The sequence below is a fragment of the Lissotriton vulgaris genome, chromosome 10 (genome assembly GCF_964263255.1).
Source record: "Lissotriton vulgaris chromosome 10, aLisVul1.2, whole genome shotgun sequence".
NCBI classification, from domain to species: Eukaryota; Metazoa; Chordata; class Amphibia; order Caudata; family Salamandridae; genus Lissotriton; species Lissotriton vulgaris.
The window spans coordinates 352,782,118-352,801,535 of NC_141698.1; the positions used below are offsets into that span (position 1 = coordinate 352,782,118).

A 19,418-nucleotide genomic window follows, 5' to 3' on the forward strand; every position below is an offset into this window, starting at 1 on the left:
ACCACTATTCCGCCCTCACTCTACCGCCCTCACTCTACCGCTCTCACTCTACCGCTCTACCGCCCTCACTCTACCACCTCACTCTACCGCCCTCACTCTACCACTCTACCACCCTCACTCTACCACTTTACCGCCCTCACTCTACCACTCTACCGCCCTCACTCTACCATTCTACCGCCCTCACTCTACCACCTCACTCTACCGCCCTCACTCTACCGCTCTACCACTGTACCGCCTTCACTGTACCACGCTCACTCTACCACTCTACCGCCCTCATTCTACCACTGTACCGCCCTCATTCTACCACTCTACCACCCTCACTATACCACTCTACCGCCCTCACTATACCACTCTACCGCCCTCACTATACTGTCCTCACGCCCTTACTCTACCGCCCTCATTCCCTCACTCTACACCTCTACCACCCTCACTCTACCGCCCTTACTCTACCACTCTACCGCCCTCACTCTACCACTCTACCGCCCTCACTCTACCGCCCTCACTCTACCATTCTACCGCCCTCACTCTACCACTATACCGCCCTCACTCTACCGCCCTCACTCTACCACTCTACCACCCTCACTCTACCACTCTACCGCCCTCACTCTCTCACTCTACCACTCTACCGCCCTCACTCCCTCACTCTACCATTCTACCGCCTTCACTCTACCACTATACCGCCCTTACTCTACCGCCCTCACTCTACCGCTCTCACTCTACTGCTCTACCGCCCTAACTCTACCGCCCTCACGCCCTCACTCTACCACTTTACCGCCTTCACTGTACCGCCCTAACTCTACCCCTCTACCGCCATCACTCTACCCCTCTACCGCCATCACGATACCACTCTACTGCCCTCACTCTACTGCCCTCACTCTACCACTCTACCATCCTCATGCCCTCACTTTACCGTCCTCACGCCCTCACTCTACCGCCCTCATGCCCTTACTCTACCACTCTAACTCTACCACCCTCACTCTACCACTCTACTGCCCTCACTTTACCACTCTACCGCCCTCACTCTACCACTCTACCGCCCTCACTCTACCACTCTACCGCCCTCACTCACTCTACCGCCCTCACTCACTCTTCCGCCCTCACTTACTCGCCCTCACTCACTCTTCCGCCCTCACTTTATCTATCAACCTCCCTCTATCTATCGCCCTCCGTCTATCTATCGCCCTCCCTCTATTTATCTATCTCCCTCCCTCTATTTATCTATCGCCCTCCCTCTATCTATCGCCCTCCCTCTACTGCCCTCACTCTACCACTCTACCGCCCTCACTCTACCACTCTACCGCCCTCACTCTACCACTATACTGCCCTCACTCTACCACTATACTGCCCTCACTCTACCACTATACCGCCCTCACTCTACCACTATACCGCCCTCACTCTACCGCTCTCACTCTACCACTCTTCCGCCCTCACTCTATCTATCAACCTCCCTCCCTCTATCTATTGCCCTCCCTCTATCTATCGCCCTCCCTCCCTCTATCTATCGCCCTCCCTCTATCTATCTATCGCCCTCCCTCTATCTATCTATCGCCCTCCCTCTATCTATCTAGCGCCCTACCTCTACCGCCCTCCCTCTACTGCCCTCACTCTACCACCCTCACTCTACCACCCTCACTCTACCACTCTACCGCCCTCACTCTACCACTCTACCGCCCTCACTCTACCACTATACCGCCCTCACTCTACCGCTCTCACTCTACCACTCTATTGCCCTCACTCTACCGCCCTCACTCTACCACTCTACCGCCCTCAGACACTCACTCTACCGCCTTCACTCTACCGCCCTCACTCTACCGCCCTCACTCTATCGCCCTCACTCTACCACTCTACCGTCTTCACTTTACCTCTACCACTCTACCACCCTCACTCTACCACTCTACCGCCCTCACTCTACCAATCTACCACCCTCACTCTACCACTCTATCGCCCTCACTCTACCACTCGACCGCCCTCACTCTACCACTCGACCGCCCTCACCCTACCACTCTACTGCCCTCACTCTACTGCCTCACTCTACTGCCCTCACTCTACTGCCCTCACTCTACTAATCTACCGCCCTCACTCTACCAATCTACTGCCCTCAGTCTACCGCCCTCCCTCTACCACTATTCCGCCCTCACTCTACCGCCCTCACTCTACCGCTCTCACTCTACCGCTCTACCGCCCTCACTCTACCACCTCACTCTACCGCCCTCACTCTACCACTCTACCACCCTCACTCTACCACTTTACCGCCCTCACTCTACCACTCTACCGCCCTCACTCTACCATTCTACCGCCCTCACTCTACCACTCTACCGCCCTCACTCTACCGCCCTCACTCTACCATTCTACCGCCCTAACTCTACCACTATACCGCCCTCACTCTACCGCCCTCACTCTACCGCTCTCACTCTACCGCTCTACCTCCCTCACTCTACAGCCCTCACGCCCTCACTCTACCACTTTACCGCCTTCACTGTACCGCCCTCACTCTACCCCTCTACCGCCATCACTCTACCCCTCTACCGCCATCACTATACCACTCTACTGCCCTCACTCTACCGCCCTCACTCTACCACTCTACCATCCTCATGCCCTCCCTTTACCGTCCTCACGCCCTCACTCTACCGCCCTCTTGCCCTCACTCTACCACTCTAACTCTACCACCCTCACTCTACCACTCTACTGCCCTCACTTTACCACTCTACCGCCCTCACTCTACCACTCTACCGCCCTCACTCTACCACTCTACCGCCCTCACTCACTCTACCGCCCTCACTCACTCTTCCGCCCTCACTTACTCGCCCTCACTCACTCTTCCGCCCTCATTCTATCTATCAACCTCCCTCTATCTATCGCCCTCTGTCTATCTATAGCCCTCCCTCTATTTATCTATCGCTGTCCCTCTATTTATCTATCGCCCTCCCTCTATCGATCGCCCTCCCTCTACCGCCCTCACTCTACCACTCTACTGCCCTCACTCTACCACTCTACCGCCCTCACTCTACCACTCTACCGCCCTCACTCTACCACTATACCGCCCTCACTCTACCACTATACCGCCCTCACTCTACCGCTCTCACTCTACCACTCTTCCGCCCTCACTCTATCTATCAACCTCCCTCCCTCTATTTATCACCCTCCCTCTATCTATCGCCCTCCCTCCCTCTGTCTATCGCCCTCCCTCTATCTATCTATCGCCCTCCCTCTATCTATCTATCGCCCTCCCTCTATCTATCTATCGCCCTCCCTCTATCTATCTATCGCCCTCCCTCTATCTATCTTTCGCCCTACCTCTACCGCCCTCCCTCTACTGCCCTCACTCTACCGCCCTCACTCTACCGCCCTCACTCTACCACTCTACCGCCCTCACTCTACCACTCTACCGCCCTCACTCTACCACTATACCGCCCTCACTCTACCGCTCTCACTCTACCACTCTACCGCCCTCACTCTACCGCCCTCACTCTACCACTCTACCGTCCTCAGACCCTCACTCTACCGCCCTAATTTTACCGCCCTCACTCTACCGCCCTCACTCTACCACTCTACCGTCTTCACTTTACCGCCCTCACTCTACCACTCTACCACCCTCACTCTACCACTCTACCACCCTCACTCTACCACTCTACCGCCCTCACTCTACCACTCGACCGCCCTCACTCTACCACTCGACCGCCCTCACCCTACCACTCTACTGCCCTCACTCTACTGCCCTCACTCTACTAATCTACCGCCCTCACTCTACCGCCCTCACTCTACCAATCTACCGCCCTCAGTCTACCGCCCTCACTCTACCACTATTCTGCCCTCACTCTACCGCCCTCACTCTACCGCTCTCACTCTACCGCCCTCACTCTACCACCTCACTCTACCGCCCTCACTCTACCGCTCTACCACTGTACCGCCTTCACTGTACCGCCCTCTCTCTACCACTCTACCACCCTCATTCTACCACTGTACCGCCCTCATTCTACCACTCTACCACCCTCACTATACCACTCTACCGCCCTCACTATACCACTCTACCGCCCTCACTATACTGTCCTCATGCCCTTACTCTACCGCCCTCATTCCCTCACTCTACACCTCTACCACCCTCACTTTACCACCCTCACTCTACCACTCTACCGCCCTCACTCTACAACTCTACCGCCCTCACTCTACCACTCTACCGCCCTCACTCTACCACTCAACCACCCTCACTCACTCTACTGCCCTCACTCACTCTACCGCCCTCCCCTCACTCACTCTTCCGCCCTCACTCACTCTTCCGCCCTCACTCACTCTTCCGCCCTCACTCACTCTTCCGCCCTCACTCACTCTTCCGCCCTCACTCACTCTTCCGCCCTCCCTCACTCTTCCGCCCTCACTCACTCTTCTGCCCTCACTCACTCTTCTGCCCTCACTCACTCTTCTGCCCTCACTCACTCCTCCGCCCTGACTCACTCTTCTGCCCTCACTCTATCTATCGCCCTTCCTCTATCTATCGCCCTCCCCACTATCTATCTTCCTCCCTCTATCTATCTATTACCCTCCCTCTATCTATCGCCCTCCCTCTATCGCCATCCCTCTATCTATCGCCCTCCGTCTATCTATAGCCCTCCCTCTATTTATCTATCGCCCTCCCTCTATCTATCGCCCTCCCTCTACCCCCCTCACTCTACCACTCTACCGCCCTCACTCTACCACTCTACCGCCCTCACTCTACCACTCTACCGCCCTCACTCTACCACTATACTGCCCTCACTCTACCACTATACCGCCCTCACTCTACCACTATACCGCCCTCACTCTACCGCTCTCACTCTACCACTCTTCCGCCCTCACTCTATCAACCTCCCTCCCTCTATCTATCACCCTCCCTCTATCTATCGCCCTCCCTCCCTCTATCTATCGCCCTCCATCTATCTATCTATCGCCCTCCCTCTATCTATCTATCGCCCTCCCTCTATCTATCTATCGCCCTACCTCTACCTCCCTCCCTCTACTGCCCTCCCTCTACTGCCCTCACTCTACCGCCCTCACTCTACCGCTCTCACTCTACCACTCTACCGCCCTCACTCTACCGCCCTCACTCTACCACTCTACCGCCCTCAGACCCTCACTCTACCACCCTCACTCTACCGCCCTCACTCTACCGCCCTCACTCTACCACTCTACCATCTTCACTTTACCGCCCTCACTCTACCACTCTACCACCCTCACTCTACCACTCTACCGCCCTCACTCTACCACTCTACCACCCTCACTCTACCACTCTACCGCCCTCACTCTACCACTCGACCGCCCTCACTCTACCACTGGACCGCCCTAACCCTACCACTCTACTGCCGTCACTCTACTGCCCTCACTCTACTGCCCTCACTCTACTAATCTACCGCCCTCACTCTACTGCCCTCACTCTACCAATCTACCGCCCTCAGTCTACCGCCCTCACCTTACCACTATTCTGCCCTCACTCTACTGCCCTCACTCTACCGCTCTCACTCTACCGCTCTACCGCCCTCACTCTACCACCTCACTCTACCGCCCTCACTCTACCGCTCTACCACTGTACCGCCTTCACTGTACCGCCCTCACTCTACCACTCTACCGCCCTCATTCTACCACTGTACCGCCCTCATTCTACCACTCTACCACCCTCACTATACCACTCTACCGCCCTCACTATACCACTCTACCGCCCTCACTATACTGTCCTCACGCCCTTACTCTACCGCCCTCATTCCCTCACTCTACACCTCTAGCACCCTCACTTTACCGCCCTCACTCTACCACTCTACCGGCCTCACTCTACCACTCTACCGCCCTCACTCTACCACTCTACCGCCCTCACTCTACCGCCCTCACTCTACCATTCTACCGCCCTCACTCTACCACTATACCGCCCTCACTCTACCGCCCTCACTCTACCGCTCTCACTCTACTGCTCTACCACCCTCACTCTACCGCCCTCACTCTACCACTCTACCACCCTCACTCTACCACTCTACCGCCCTCACTCTACCACTCTACCGCCCTCACTCTACCGCCCTCCCTCTACCATTCTACCGCCTTCACTCTACCACTATACAGCCCTTACGCTACCGCCCTCACTCTACCGCTCTCACTCTACTGCTCTACCGCCCTAACTCTACCGCCCTCATGCCCTCACTCTACCACTTTACCGCCTTCACTGTACCGCCCTCACTCTACCCCTCTACCGCCATCACTCTACCCCTCTACCGCCATCACGATACCACTCTACTGCCCTCACTCTACCGCCCTCATTCTACCACTCTACCATCCTCATGCCCTCACTTTACCGTCCTCACGCCCTCACTCTACCGCCCTCATGCCCTCACTCTACCACTCTAACTCTACCACCCTCACTCTACCACTCTACTGCCCTCACTTTACCACTCTAGCGCCCTCACTCTACCACTCTACCGCCCTCACTCTACTACTCTACCGCCCTCACTCACTCTACCGCCCTCACTCACTCTTCCGCCCTCACTTACTCGCCCTCACTCACTCTTCCGCCCTCACTCTATCTATCAACCTCCCTCTATCTATCGCCCTCCGTCTATCTATCGCCCTCCCTCTATTTATCTATCTCCCTCCCTCTATTTATCTATCGCCCTCCCTCTATCTATCGCCCTCCCTCTACTGCTCTCACTCTACCACTCTACCGCCCTCACTCTACCACTCTACCGCCCTCACTCTACCACTCTACCGCCCTCACTCTACCACTATACTGCCCTCACTCTACCACTATACTGCCCTCACTCTACCACTATACCGCCCTCACTCTACCACTATACCGCCCTAACTCTACCGCTCTCACTCTACCACTCTTCCGCCCTCACTCTATCTATCAACCTCCCTCCCTCTATCTATCGCCCTCCCTCTATCTATCGCCCTCCCTCCCTCTATCTATCGCCCTCCCTCTATCTATCTATCGCCCTCCCTCTATCTATCTATCGCCCTCCCTCTATCTATCTAGTGCCCTACCTCTACCGCCCTCCCTCTACTGCCCTCACTCTACCACCCTCACTCTACCACACTCACTCTACCACTCTACCGCCCTCACTCTACCACTCTACCGCCCTCACTCTACCACTATACCGCCCTCACTCTACCGCTCTCACTCTACCACTCTACCGCCCTCACTCTACTGCCCTCACCCTACCACTCTACCGCCCTCAGACACTCACTCTACCGCCCTCACTCTACCGCCCTCACTCTACCACCCTCACTCTATCGCCCTCACTCTACCACTCTACCGTCTTCACTTTACCTCTACCACTCTACCACCCTCACTCTACCACTCTACCGCCCTCACTCTACCAATCTACAACCCTCACTCTACCACTCTACCGCCCTCACTCTACCACTCGACCGCCCTCACTCTACCACTCGACCGCCCTCACCCTACCACTCTACTGCCCTCACTCTACTGCCTCACTCTACTGCCCTCACTCTACTGCCCTCACTCTACTAATCTACCGCCCTCACTCTACCAATCTACTGCCCTCAGTCTACCGCCCTCACTCTACCACTATTCCGCCCTCACTCTACCGCCCTCACTCTACCGCTCTCACTCTACCGCCCTCACTTTACCACCTCACTCTACCGCCCTCACTCTACCACTCTACCACCCTCACTCTACCACTCTACCGCCCTCACTCTACCACTCTACCGCCCTCACTCTACCATTCTACCGCCCTCACTCTACCACTCTACCGCCCTCACTCTACCGCCCTCACTCTACCATTCTACCGCCCTCACTCTACCACTATACCGCCCTCACTCTACCGCCCTCACTCTACCGCTCTCACTCTACCGCTCTACCTCCCTCACTCTACCGCCCTCACGCCCTCACTCTACCACTTTACCGCCTTCACTGTACCGCCCTCACTCTACCCCTCTACCGCCATCACTCTACCCCTCTACCGCCATCACTATACCACTCTACTGCCCTCACTCTACCGCCCTCACTCTACCACTCTACCATCCTCATGCCCTCCCTTTACCGTCCTCACGCCCTCACTCTACCGCCCTCTTGCCCTCACTCTACCACTCTAACTCTACCACCCTCACTCTACCACTCTACTGCCCTCACTTTACCACTCTACCGCCCTCACTCTACCACTCTACCGCCCTGACTCTCCCACTCTACCGCCCTCACTCACTCTACCGCCCTCACTCACTCTTCCGCCCTCACTTACTCGCCCTCACTCACTCTTCTGCCCTCACTCTATCTATCAACCTCCCTCTATCTATCGCCCTCCGTCTATCTATAGCCCTCCCTCTATTTATCTATCGCTGTCCCTCTATTTATCTATCGCCCTCCCTCTATCGATCGCCCTCCCTCTACCGCCCTCACTCTACCACTCTACCGCCCTCACTCTACCACTCTACCGCCCTCACTCTACCACTCTACCGCCCTCACTCTACCGCCCTCACTCTATCGCCCTCACTCTACCACTCTACCGTCTTCACTTTACCTCTACCACTCTACCACCCTCACTCTACCACTCTACCGCCCTCACTCTACCAATCTACAACCCGCACTCTACCACTCTACCGCCCTCACTCTACCACTCGACCGCCCTCACTCTACCACTCGACCGCCCTCACCCTACCACTCTACTGCCCTCACTCTACTGCCTCACTCTACTGCCCTCACTCTACTGCCCTCACTCTACTAATCTACCGCCCTCACTCTACCAATCTACTGCCCTCAGTCTACCGCCCTCACTCTACCACTATTCCGCCCTCACTCTACCGCCCTCACTCTACCGCTCTCACTCTACCGCTCTACCACCCTCACTCTACCACCTCACTCTACCGCCCTCACTCTACCACTCTACCACCCTCACTCTACCACTCTACCGCCCTCACTCTACCACTCTACCGCCCTCACTCTACCATTCTACTGCCCTCATTCTACCACTCTACCGCCCTCACTCTACCGCCCTCACTCTACCATTCTACCGCCCTCACTCTACCACTATACCGCCCTCACTCTACCGCCCTCACTCTACCGCTCTCACTCTACCGCTCTACCTCCCTCACTCTACCGCCCTCACGCCCTCACTCTACCACTTTACCGCCTTCACTGTACCGCCCTCACTCTACCCCTCTACCGCCATCACTCTACCCCTCTACCGCCATCACTATACCACTCTACTGCCCTCACTTTACCGCCCTCACTCTACCACTCTACCATCCTCATGCCCTCCCTTTACCGTCCTCACGCCCTCACTCTACCGCCCTCTTGCCCTCACTCTACCACTCTAACTCTACCACCCTCACTCTACCACTCTACTGCCCTCACTTTACCACTCTACCGCCCTCACTCTACCACTCTACCGCCCTCACTCTACCACTCTACCGCCCTCACTCACTCTACCGCCCTCACTCACTCTTCCGCCCTCACTTACTCGCCCTCACTCACTCTTCTGCCCTCACTCTATCTATCAACCTCCCTCTATCTATCGCCCTCCGTCTATCTATAGCCCTCCCTCTATTTATCTATCGCTGTCCCTCTATTTATCTATCGCCCTCCCTCTATCGATCGCCCTCCCTCTACCGCCCTCACTCTACCACTCTACCGCCCTCACTCTACCACTCGACTGCCCTCATTCTACCACTGGACCGCCCTCACCCTACCACTCTACTGCCCTCACTCTACCGCCCTCACTCTACCGCCCTCACTCTACCACTCTACCGTCCTCAGACCCTCACTCTACCGCCCTCACTCTACCGCCCTCACTCTACCACCCTCACTCTACCACTCTACCGCCCTCACTCTACCACTCTACCACCCTCACTCTACCACTCGACCGCCCTCACTCTACCACTCGACCGCCCTCACCCTACCACTCTACTGCCCTCACTCTACTGCCCTCACTCTACTAATCTACCGCCCTCACTCTACCGCCCTCACTCTACCACTCAACCGCCCTCAGACCCTCACCTCCTTCTCTAACTCCCTGTTCTCTTCTCACATGCTGATCTGCTGTTCTCTTCCTCCCGCCTCATTCTCTAACTCCCTGTTCTCTTCTCCTGTGCTGATCTGCTCCTCCCTTCCACCCGCCCCTTCTCTAACTCCCTGTTCTCTTCTCTTCTCCCGTGCTGATCTGCTGCTCTCACCCACCCCAACTCATTCTTTAACTCCCTGTTTGCTTCTCTTCTCCTGTGCTGATCTGCTGTTCTCTTCTACCCCACTTCCTTCTCTACCTCCCTGTTCTCTTCTCCTGTGCTGTTCTGTTGCTCTCATGCACCCCACCTCCTTCTCCAACTCCCTGTTCTCTTCTGCTGTGCTGAACTGCTGCTCTCTTCCACCCACCTCCTTCTCTAACTCCCTGTTCTCTTCTGCTGATCTGCTGCTCTCTTCCACCTCGCCTCCTTCTCTAACTCCCTGTACTCTTCTCATGTGCTAATCTGCTGCTCTCATGCACCCCACCTCCTTCTTTAACTCCCTGTTCTCTTCTCCTGTGCTGATCTGCTCCTCCCTTCCACCCGCCCCTTCTCTAACTCCCTGTTCTCTTCTCTTCTCCCGTGCTGATCTGCTGCTCTCACCCACCCCAACTCATTCTTTAACTCCCTGTTTGCTTCTCTTCTCCTGTGCTGATCTGCTGTTCTCTTCTACCCCAATTCCTTCTCTACCTCCCTGTTCTCTTCTCCTGTGCTGTTCTGCTGCTCTCATGCACCCCACCTCCTTCTCCAACTCCCTGTTCTCTTCTGCTGTGCTGAACTGCTGCTCTCTTCCACCCACCTCCTTCTCTAACTCCCTGTTCTCTTCTGCTGATCTGCTGCTCTCTTCCACCTCGCCTCCTTCTCTAACTCCCTGTACTCTTCTCCTGTGCTAATCTGCTGCTCTCATGCACCCCACCTCCTTCTTTAACTCCCTGTTCTCTTCTCCTGTGCTGATCTGCTCCTCCCTTCCACCCGCCCCTTCTCTAACTCCCTGTTCTCTTCTCTTCTCCCGTGCTGATCTGCTGCTCTCACCCACCCCAACTCATTCTTTAACTCCCTGTTTGCTTCTCTTCTCCTGTGCTGATCTGCTGTTCTCTTCTACCCCACTTCCTTCTCTACCTCCCTGTTCTCTTCTCCTGTGCTGTTCTGCTGCTCTCATGCACCCCACCTCCTTCTCTAACTCCCTGTTCTCTTCTGCTGTGCTGAACTGCTGCTCTCTTCCACCCACCTCCTTCTCTAACTCCCTGTTCTCTTCTTTACTCCCTCTGCTGATCTGCTGCTCTCTTCCACCCTGCCTCCTTCTTTAATTTCCTGTTCTCTTCTGCTGATCTGCTGCTCTCTTCCACCCGCTTCCTTCCTTAAAACCCTGTTCTCTTCCCATGTGCTGATATGCTGCTCTCTTCCACCCCACCTCCCCCTTTAACTCCATGTTTTCTTCACCTGTGCTGATCTGCTGCTCTATTCCACCCCCTCCTTCTTTAACTCTGCTTTTTTCTCCTGTGCTAATCTGCTGTTCCCTTCCACCACCTCCTTCTCTAACTCCCTGTTCTCTTCTCACATGCTGATCTGCTGTTCTCTTCCTCCCGCCTCATTCTCGAACTCCCTGTTCTCTTCTCCTGTGATGATATTTCTGCTATCTTCCATCCGCCTCCTTCTCTAACTCCCTGTTCTCTTCTCATGTGCTGATCTGCTGTTCTCTTTCACCCGCCTCCTTCTCTAACTCCCTTTTCTCTTCTCCTGTGCTGATCTGCTGTTCTCTTTAACCCCGCCTCCTTCTCTAAATCCCTGTTCTCTTCTCCTGTGCTAATATGCTGTTCTCTTCCACCCGCTTCCTTCCTTAACTCCCTGTACTCTTCTCCTGTGCTGATCTGCTGCTCTCTTCCACCCCACCTCCTCCTTTAACTCCATGTTCTCTTCACCGGTGCTGATCTGCTGCTCTCTTCCACCCTGCCTCCTTCTTTAACTCTGTTTTTTTTGCTCCTGTGCTGATCTGCTGTTCTCTTTCACCCGCCTCCTTCTCTAACTCCCTGTTCTCTTCTCACATGCTGATCTGCTGTTCTCTTCCTCCCGCCTCATTCTCTAAGTCCCTGTTCTCTTCTCCTGTGATGATCTGTCTGCTATCTTCCATCCGCCTCCTTCTCTAACTCCCTGTTCTCTTTTCTTCTCCCGTGCTGATCTGCTACTCTCTTCCACTCTGCCTCCTTCTCTAACTCCCTGTCCTGTTCTCTTCTCTTCTCCTGTGCTGATCTGCTGCTCTCTTCCACCCTAACTCCTTCTCAAACTCCCTGTTCTCTTCTCCTGTGCTAATCTGCTGCTGCTCTCTTCCACCCCACCTCCTTCTTTAACTCTCTGTTCTCTTCTGCTGTGCTGACCTGCTCCTCTCTTCCACCCACCTCCTTCTCTAACTCCCTTTTCTCTTCTCTTCTCCTGTGCTGATCTGTTGCTCTCTTCCACTCTTCCTCCTTCTCTAACTCCCTGTTCTCTTCTCTTCTCCTGTGCCGATCTGCTGTTCTCTTCCACCCCACCTCCTTTTTAACTCCCTGTTCTCTTCTCCTGTGCTGATCTGCTGCTCTCTTCCACCCGCCTCCTTCTTTAACTCCCTGTTCTCTTCTGTGCTTATCTGCTGCTTTCTTCCACATACATCCTTCTCTAACCACACATACACATACATACAACCACACACACACACACATACAACCACACACACACAACCACACCACACATACAATCTCACACACAACCACACACACACAACCACACACACAACCACACATCACCCCACAGACAACCACACACACAACCACACACACAACCATACCCAACAACAACACACACAACCACACCCAACCACACACACAACCACAACCATACACACAGCCACACATACAACCACACACACACAACCATACACACAACCATACACCCAACCACACACCCAACCACACACCCAACCACACACCCAACCACACACCCAACCACACACCCAACCACACATCCAACCACACACACAACCACACACCCACACCCAACCACACACACTACACACACAACCACACACGCAACCACACACACAACCACACACACAACCACACACACACATAACCACACACATCTATCTATCGCCCTCACTCTATCTGTCTATCGCCCTCACTCTATCTGTCTATCGCCCTCACTCTATCTGTCTATCGCCCTCACTCTATCTGTCTATCGCCCTCACTCTATCTATCTATCGCCCTCACTCTATCTATCTATCGCCCTCACTCTATCTTTCTTTCGCCCTCCCTCTATCTCGCTTTCGCCTTCCTTCTAGCTATCTATCACCCTCCCTCTAGCTATCTATTGCACCACCACAACATCACTCTGGGGCACCACAACATCACTATGCGCTACCACAGCATCACTGAACGCCACAGCATCACGCGTCGCCACCACAACATCACTCAACGCCACCACAGTATCAATCTGTGCAACCATTCAACAACAACTGGTTCAAGTATGTTCTCTAAATGTTTCAAACTTTATTACAAATGTCACAAAAAGATGTTAATATTTCACTTCTGTTCTTGGATTTTCGTCACAATAAAATACACTGAACATAATCTTCACAAAAGTTATTTACAAAAGTTTAAGCTATTGCCATTAAAAATTACAATAACTTTTATTTAAGTATTAATTATTTAAAAAAATTAAAATCCATTGTTATTTGTAATATCACTACATCTAAGTCACGTAAATATAAAACATGTTGCATTACAAATGCTATAGGTGTCACTTTTGCAAAAGATAAAAGTATTGGCATTGTAAATGACAAAGCTATTAATTTCGCTATTTTCAAAACCAACATAAATAAAACATGTCATCTACAAGACCAATAGCTCAAACTTTCCTAATGCGAGACCTATTGCATTGCAAATGCTTGTTGTTTAAGTCACAGACCTGGGGGATTAAGTCTCCAGGGCATTTTGAAGGCTAGGGGAGGAGAGCGACATGGCCCCCCTCTCCTTAAAAAATACTTTGGGCCTCGGGGCACGGGGCCTACACGCCAAATACGGCTTGGGATATTAAAACAGGGGAGGGGCTGTGTATCCCCCTCCCTGAGCCTTATTAGGCTCCAGGGCCCCATCCCCCCAGGCCAAACCAATAAAAGAGGGAAGGGGGCCATGAGACCCTCCTCCCCAAGCCTTTATATGCCACGGGGACCCGAACCTGCAGGACAAAAAGGTAAGAGTGCTTGTGGTCTAATATGCTCCTAGGGACCACATCTCCCTGAGCTTGTCTTTATAACAGGTGGGTGTCTACCTAGGGCACCTACCATGTACATTTAGGGGGCTGCGGAAGGAGCCCCAGGGGCTCTGCGGTCCCAGACAGCTTCCTGCATGGTGTCCCTGCTGGCATTGCTCCCACTATTTATGCTGCTCCATATGGGTGGGAGCAATCTGTTCTACTTCCCTGCCCACATCAATGTATGACTGTACATGTAGATGCGTACTGTGCCTTACATGCGCTTGTATCACTTCAATTCTTGGATGCCCTGGTGTACATCACATATTATGCCCATTGATTTCTACCATATGCCAAGCTTTGTCATCATTATACAATGGCCATCACTATAAAGTGTGAGCACCATCATACAATAGGTATCCAACTTATGCCAAGCAGTACCACAGGGGATCGCCAACCATCACACCAGGGTTGCCCAAACATTTTTTTTCTTGCATTTTTATACCCAAAGGTATCAGAGCGCTTTACATGAGCACTAGCTGCATTACAGATGGCCACATTCATTTTTTATTTTTTTTTAGGCACAGGGAGATGAAGTGATTTGCCCAGAAACACAGGGTTCTTGAACCTCCCACTAGACTCGAATCTGGTTACCCAGCTTCAGAGTCAGCGGTTCCACCCGTTAAGCCACATCCTCTCAATGCTAAGAAAGATCAGCACTATAGCAGAGCTATCATTATGTCAGGTCTGGGCATCATCACATCATAGATGCCCTCAATATACCACATATCCCTTCCAATTTGCAACAACCAGCATTGGTCCACGTGGATACCATTAGCACATGCTTTTTCAAGCCTGCTCATATGCGTAAGCAAACACAGGCATTCTTGCACAAAAACACAGACTAAACGAAATTGAAAACTTTTTTTTTAAACTCCCCTTGTTATGGCAGCTGTATGGATCCACCTAAACCAGACTTCTTCAAAGAGTAGACCATTAGCTACTCAAGGCTCTCCAACTACCTGTAAGTAGCTTCCTGTACAGCCAAGCCTACTAAATTAAAATAGTATACTTGGTTGAATTAATCTATGTATACCAAAGTTGAAAAATGTGGATTCAAGACGATAATGTGTCTTTTATCAGAGCTCAAGAGTTGATGCTTGGAGAAAAATGATTGAATTTCAAAATATATTTAAAACTGATGCTATGAGTGCTTTAAGTAAGTAGCACTGGGGATTTATTACTAATATTATTACCTTAGTGCAAGGGGCATTGCAGCTATGCCTGTTATGTATTACCCATATGGAAGAATTCCAAATGGATAAAGCCCCTTTTTCATAACTGCTGGCAATCCTGCCTGATGAACTGAGATAACCACTACCGCGAATCTCTCCTATTGTGGCACTAATGAAATCTTGTTTAATATGAGCACGATGACAACACTCATGTCCAATGAAAATCATCCCAAGCTACTAATATAAGTAGCTCGTCGTTTTACAGTAAAGGTTGGAGACCTCTGCGCTAAAGACAACACTGCATTTCTCTGTTGATTACTGTCTGGCCTTCTTGCAGGAGGCTCAGAGTCAAGGGCGTTGTCAGTGGTAAAAGGAAGTCTACAGGGCGGTCACACAGCTGATCCAGCTGAAGGATGGGTGGGCAGCATGGTCCCAGAGAAAGCATCATTGCCAGTGAGTCTGCACTGCAGGATAGAGCTTCATCCAATCATTAGGTAGCTGCTTGTTGTGGAAGGAGGGTTAACGCCTAGCAGATCTCTGCGGTGATCTATGGAGCATGGGTTGGCTTGCTTCAGGTCCCAAGGCACAGACCACCAAGCCAGCCCTGACAAGATGTGCTTTGTGTGCAAAAGGGTTAGAGAGCGCTAGGTTGACACTCCCCATGGAAGAAGTCAGCCTATCGGAGTTGGGTAATATATTCCAGTTTATTGGGTATGGGTGGAGCCCAGGAAAGAGTGCAGCACCGCTGCTGTAGCGCATCAGAAATTAACTATTACTCTGTGCAAAGTCAGTGTAAAAAAAGTATTTGGTATATATATATGTGTGTTGGCAGTCCTGACAGGGACCCATGGTCACCCATTCAGATAACTAATGTTATCCAAGGTTTCAATAACATGCAGGCTGTTCGTACTTTAGACATAAATGAAGCACTATATGAATTAAGTCCCAGGCCCCAAAATAAGTGCCGTCGGGAACACCTTCAACCAGTGGCTCAAATAAAGCACAGCCTGTAAAAGCCAGAGGACAACAATTCATTCATCTAGACCGGCCTGCTTCCCCGTTCTTCATGTCAAAGGTAACCAGAGAAGATTCAGGGCAATGGCGTGAACAATAACCTCCCGACTCCTTTATATTAATGCAGTATGGAGACTTTTATAGATCAAATTAGAATGGTTTTAAGGGGGCGCTAATGATTGTCAATTTTGCTCGGTCTGCAAATGCACCTTATGGGTAGGATCAGTCTCTTTTGAGCAGATGCTGAGAACCCATGTGTTAATTTGTATTAAGAAGCCTTTACCAGTGCTTCATTTGAGCCAGTGGTTTCCGTTGCTCAGCATCTGCATTTAATTGTCATCACCCCACTTAGGACTCTGCCATATGGTGGCGCTGCTCATCTAATTTAGAGATAAGCAGAATAACGGTTGTTTATGAAAACAATATAAATAAAAAAATATTAATACCTGCCTCCCAGCTATTCTTTTAGCTTTGGGGACCTGAAATAATCTGAACTGTCACGCTTGCAGGCGAGAGACATGGTAAGTAGTTGTTTTGGGCGAGATGACGGGGACGATGTGTGGTGCAAGCTACAGTGGCCTCAGTCAGGACTGACACCTATTATTTTACAAATTAAGTCCTGGACTTTAATCGCTGACTGACTGCACATCTTGTTTCTTCCTCCTGTAGATTCCAGTAAGAAAACCAAGGCAAGCTACGCAATGTGTCTTCAAAAATAATAAATGGATATGCAGACCCAGGCCTGGCAACGGTTCATCTATAGCTGGTCTTACTAAAACGGGCAAGATCGCATAATGTTCCCATTGAGATCCCCTTCCCTCTGCATGTGACTCACTTCTGTCTGCTATATTGGCAACCATTTTTTGGGAAGACTCACTTCCCCTGGGGAAAGCACTAAGATTTTCCAGCATTACTTGTAGAATCTCAATGATTTTCGCAGATTAATTTGCTAAATGTAACAATGTTATGATCATGGCAATGTCAAAAACATTAAGAGCAAACACATGGGTAGGGTGAAGTGAGATGAATATTCCAAATGATCATATGCAAAGGAGGCTCGCGCCTCTGTGAAGTGAAAATAAATAAACCACATTAAATACCATATGTACAAATGTAGACATTGAAGAACAACAAAATATGCAATGCTCATTAATCGTAAAACGGCGGAATGATTACATTAGGGTTAATCTTAGGTTTAGGCTTGAGGTTAGGGTTTTGATTATGCATAAGAACAGGGTCACTGGATTTCTAATATGTGCGCTCTTTGCGTTTTCCATCTCATTATGGATTTACTGCAGTGGCCACATATTCCACCATCTGCTGCACAGCAGTGTTCAACAAAAAATGGCCCTGCCTCTAATGGATCACAAGTTACAAAAAAACCCTGCCATGCTCGTGGCAGATACTTTGCAGAATTTAATTTGCTACCTTTCTATCCTTGATTGCGGTATTCAAGTATTAACTGGTACACGCGAAGTGAAATTTAAGGTCCCCAATTGATTGACTGGGGAAATACTTTTGTTTACAGCATGAACAACATCCTTACATATTTAATTGTGATTCTAATAGAGTGGAGATAAAGATTTTTCTCTGGGTTGTTAAAATGTTTTGTTTCATTTTTCGTCCAAATTAATCTTATGCTACGAATACAGACCATGTCCTGAACAAACCAATCCAATACATTTTATTCCCTCTATTTTAAAGCGGATTTCTTCAATCTTAATGTCTTCTAGGGTGATACTTCTATTATAAAAATCAAATTCTGGGATCAAGCTTCCTAATGATTGAAGTTGATTCTGGTACACTCTACCGAGGACATAGAGTAACCCAAAACAGAAGATAGCATGAATAGAACACACAGAATAAAAGAGGAACTCTATTCATTTAAGATATAGCCTTCTTTTCTACTGAGTGGCACATTGTAAGTTTAAAGCAAGGTATCCTATGCTGGAAATTACAAAGGGGCAGTGTAAATAAAATGGCATTCTTACCTTTACAAGCAATAAAAAATCATTATTCGTTGGTAAATGGCAATTCCAATGTAATCTGGATAATCTCTATACTTTTCTTTAATTAGAAAACTAAATTGTGCATGCTATTGGTATACGTTAGTAATATGAGTCTTACAACAATAAAATGGTGAGATAATACTTCCATAGAATGTTCTGTACAATGCACGCAATTTTCTTTTTCCTGCCACAGAATGATGTCGTCTTTCCATATAATTCCAGTGGACTCAGAGGTTGATTTGGTTTAGAGTGAATGCTAGCACTACAATTAAAATAGCATTAGAGTTGGGGTAAGAGCTAGATTTACAGTTATGACTATGGTAAGGGTTAGTTTAAGAATTACATTTAGAGGACCGGGTATATTTAAGATAAGTGTGAAGGTGACGGGGTAAGGGCGATGGTTAAGGTTGATGCTATATTGTACTCCGAGTCCAGTCTTGATTATTGGAGTGTTATTGTCAAATAAAACTTTTATCATTATGAAATTGACTTCTTGTGTTCAGCATTGTGTATTTGTACATTATAGCATTGTTTACTTTCACTGGCATTCAACGCTGTAGATATGTTTTGTATGTTTTACCCCTTAATCAAAAGGCGAGTGGAATATTACGCTATCAAAATTTTCAGTTTCTAATATTTAAATTTCATTCACTAATGTTGCTGATATTGCAAATATACTATTCTGATCGCCTTCTCTTCAGGATACAGGGATTATTAACCTATTGTCGCCGGTGCTTTCAACTGTTTCAGTTGCCGAGTTCCAAGGGTGACTATTCTCGAGCAAAACAGAGCTCCACAGTATTGTAGTACCTTGACAAGTTCTATTCCATCTTTTTGAGGGCCAAGTGATTTAGCCCCGATTTGAACCGGACCTCCTTCCCAGAATGCTCCAGGATACAATATCACAGCAAACTGGGCAGATGTTACTGTGCAGTACTGGGCAGTATTGTGAAGAACAGAAATCTGGAGT

General features: G+C 50.5%; 1 protein-coding gene across 2 annotated transcripts in view; it reads left to right on the plus strand.

Moving 5' to 3' along the window:
• Window positions 1-19,418, plus strand: part of LOC147685239 (cathelicidin-1-like) — a 277,392-nt gene that overhangs the window by 167,253 nt on the left and 90,721 nt on the right. The window contains exon 4 of one of the 2 annotated variants that reach the window (XM_086941141.1): window positions 17,109-18,937. The exons of the other annotated variant lie outside the window; for it this stretch is intronic. Coding sequence (XP_086797267.1) covers window positions 17,109-17,234 — 126 coding nt within the window. The 3' untranslated portion in view covers window positions 17,235-18,937. Of the gene's footprint in view, window positions 1-17,108; window positions 18,938-19,418 lie in introns of those variants that run through there. 2 annotated transcript variants of the gene reach the window in all.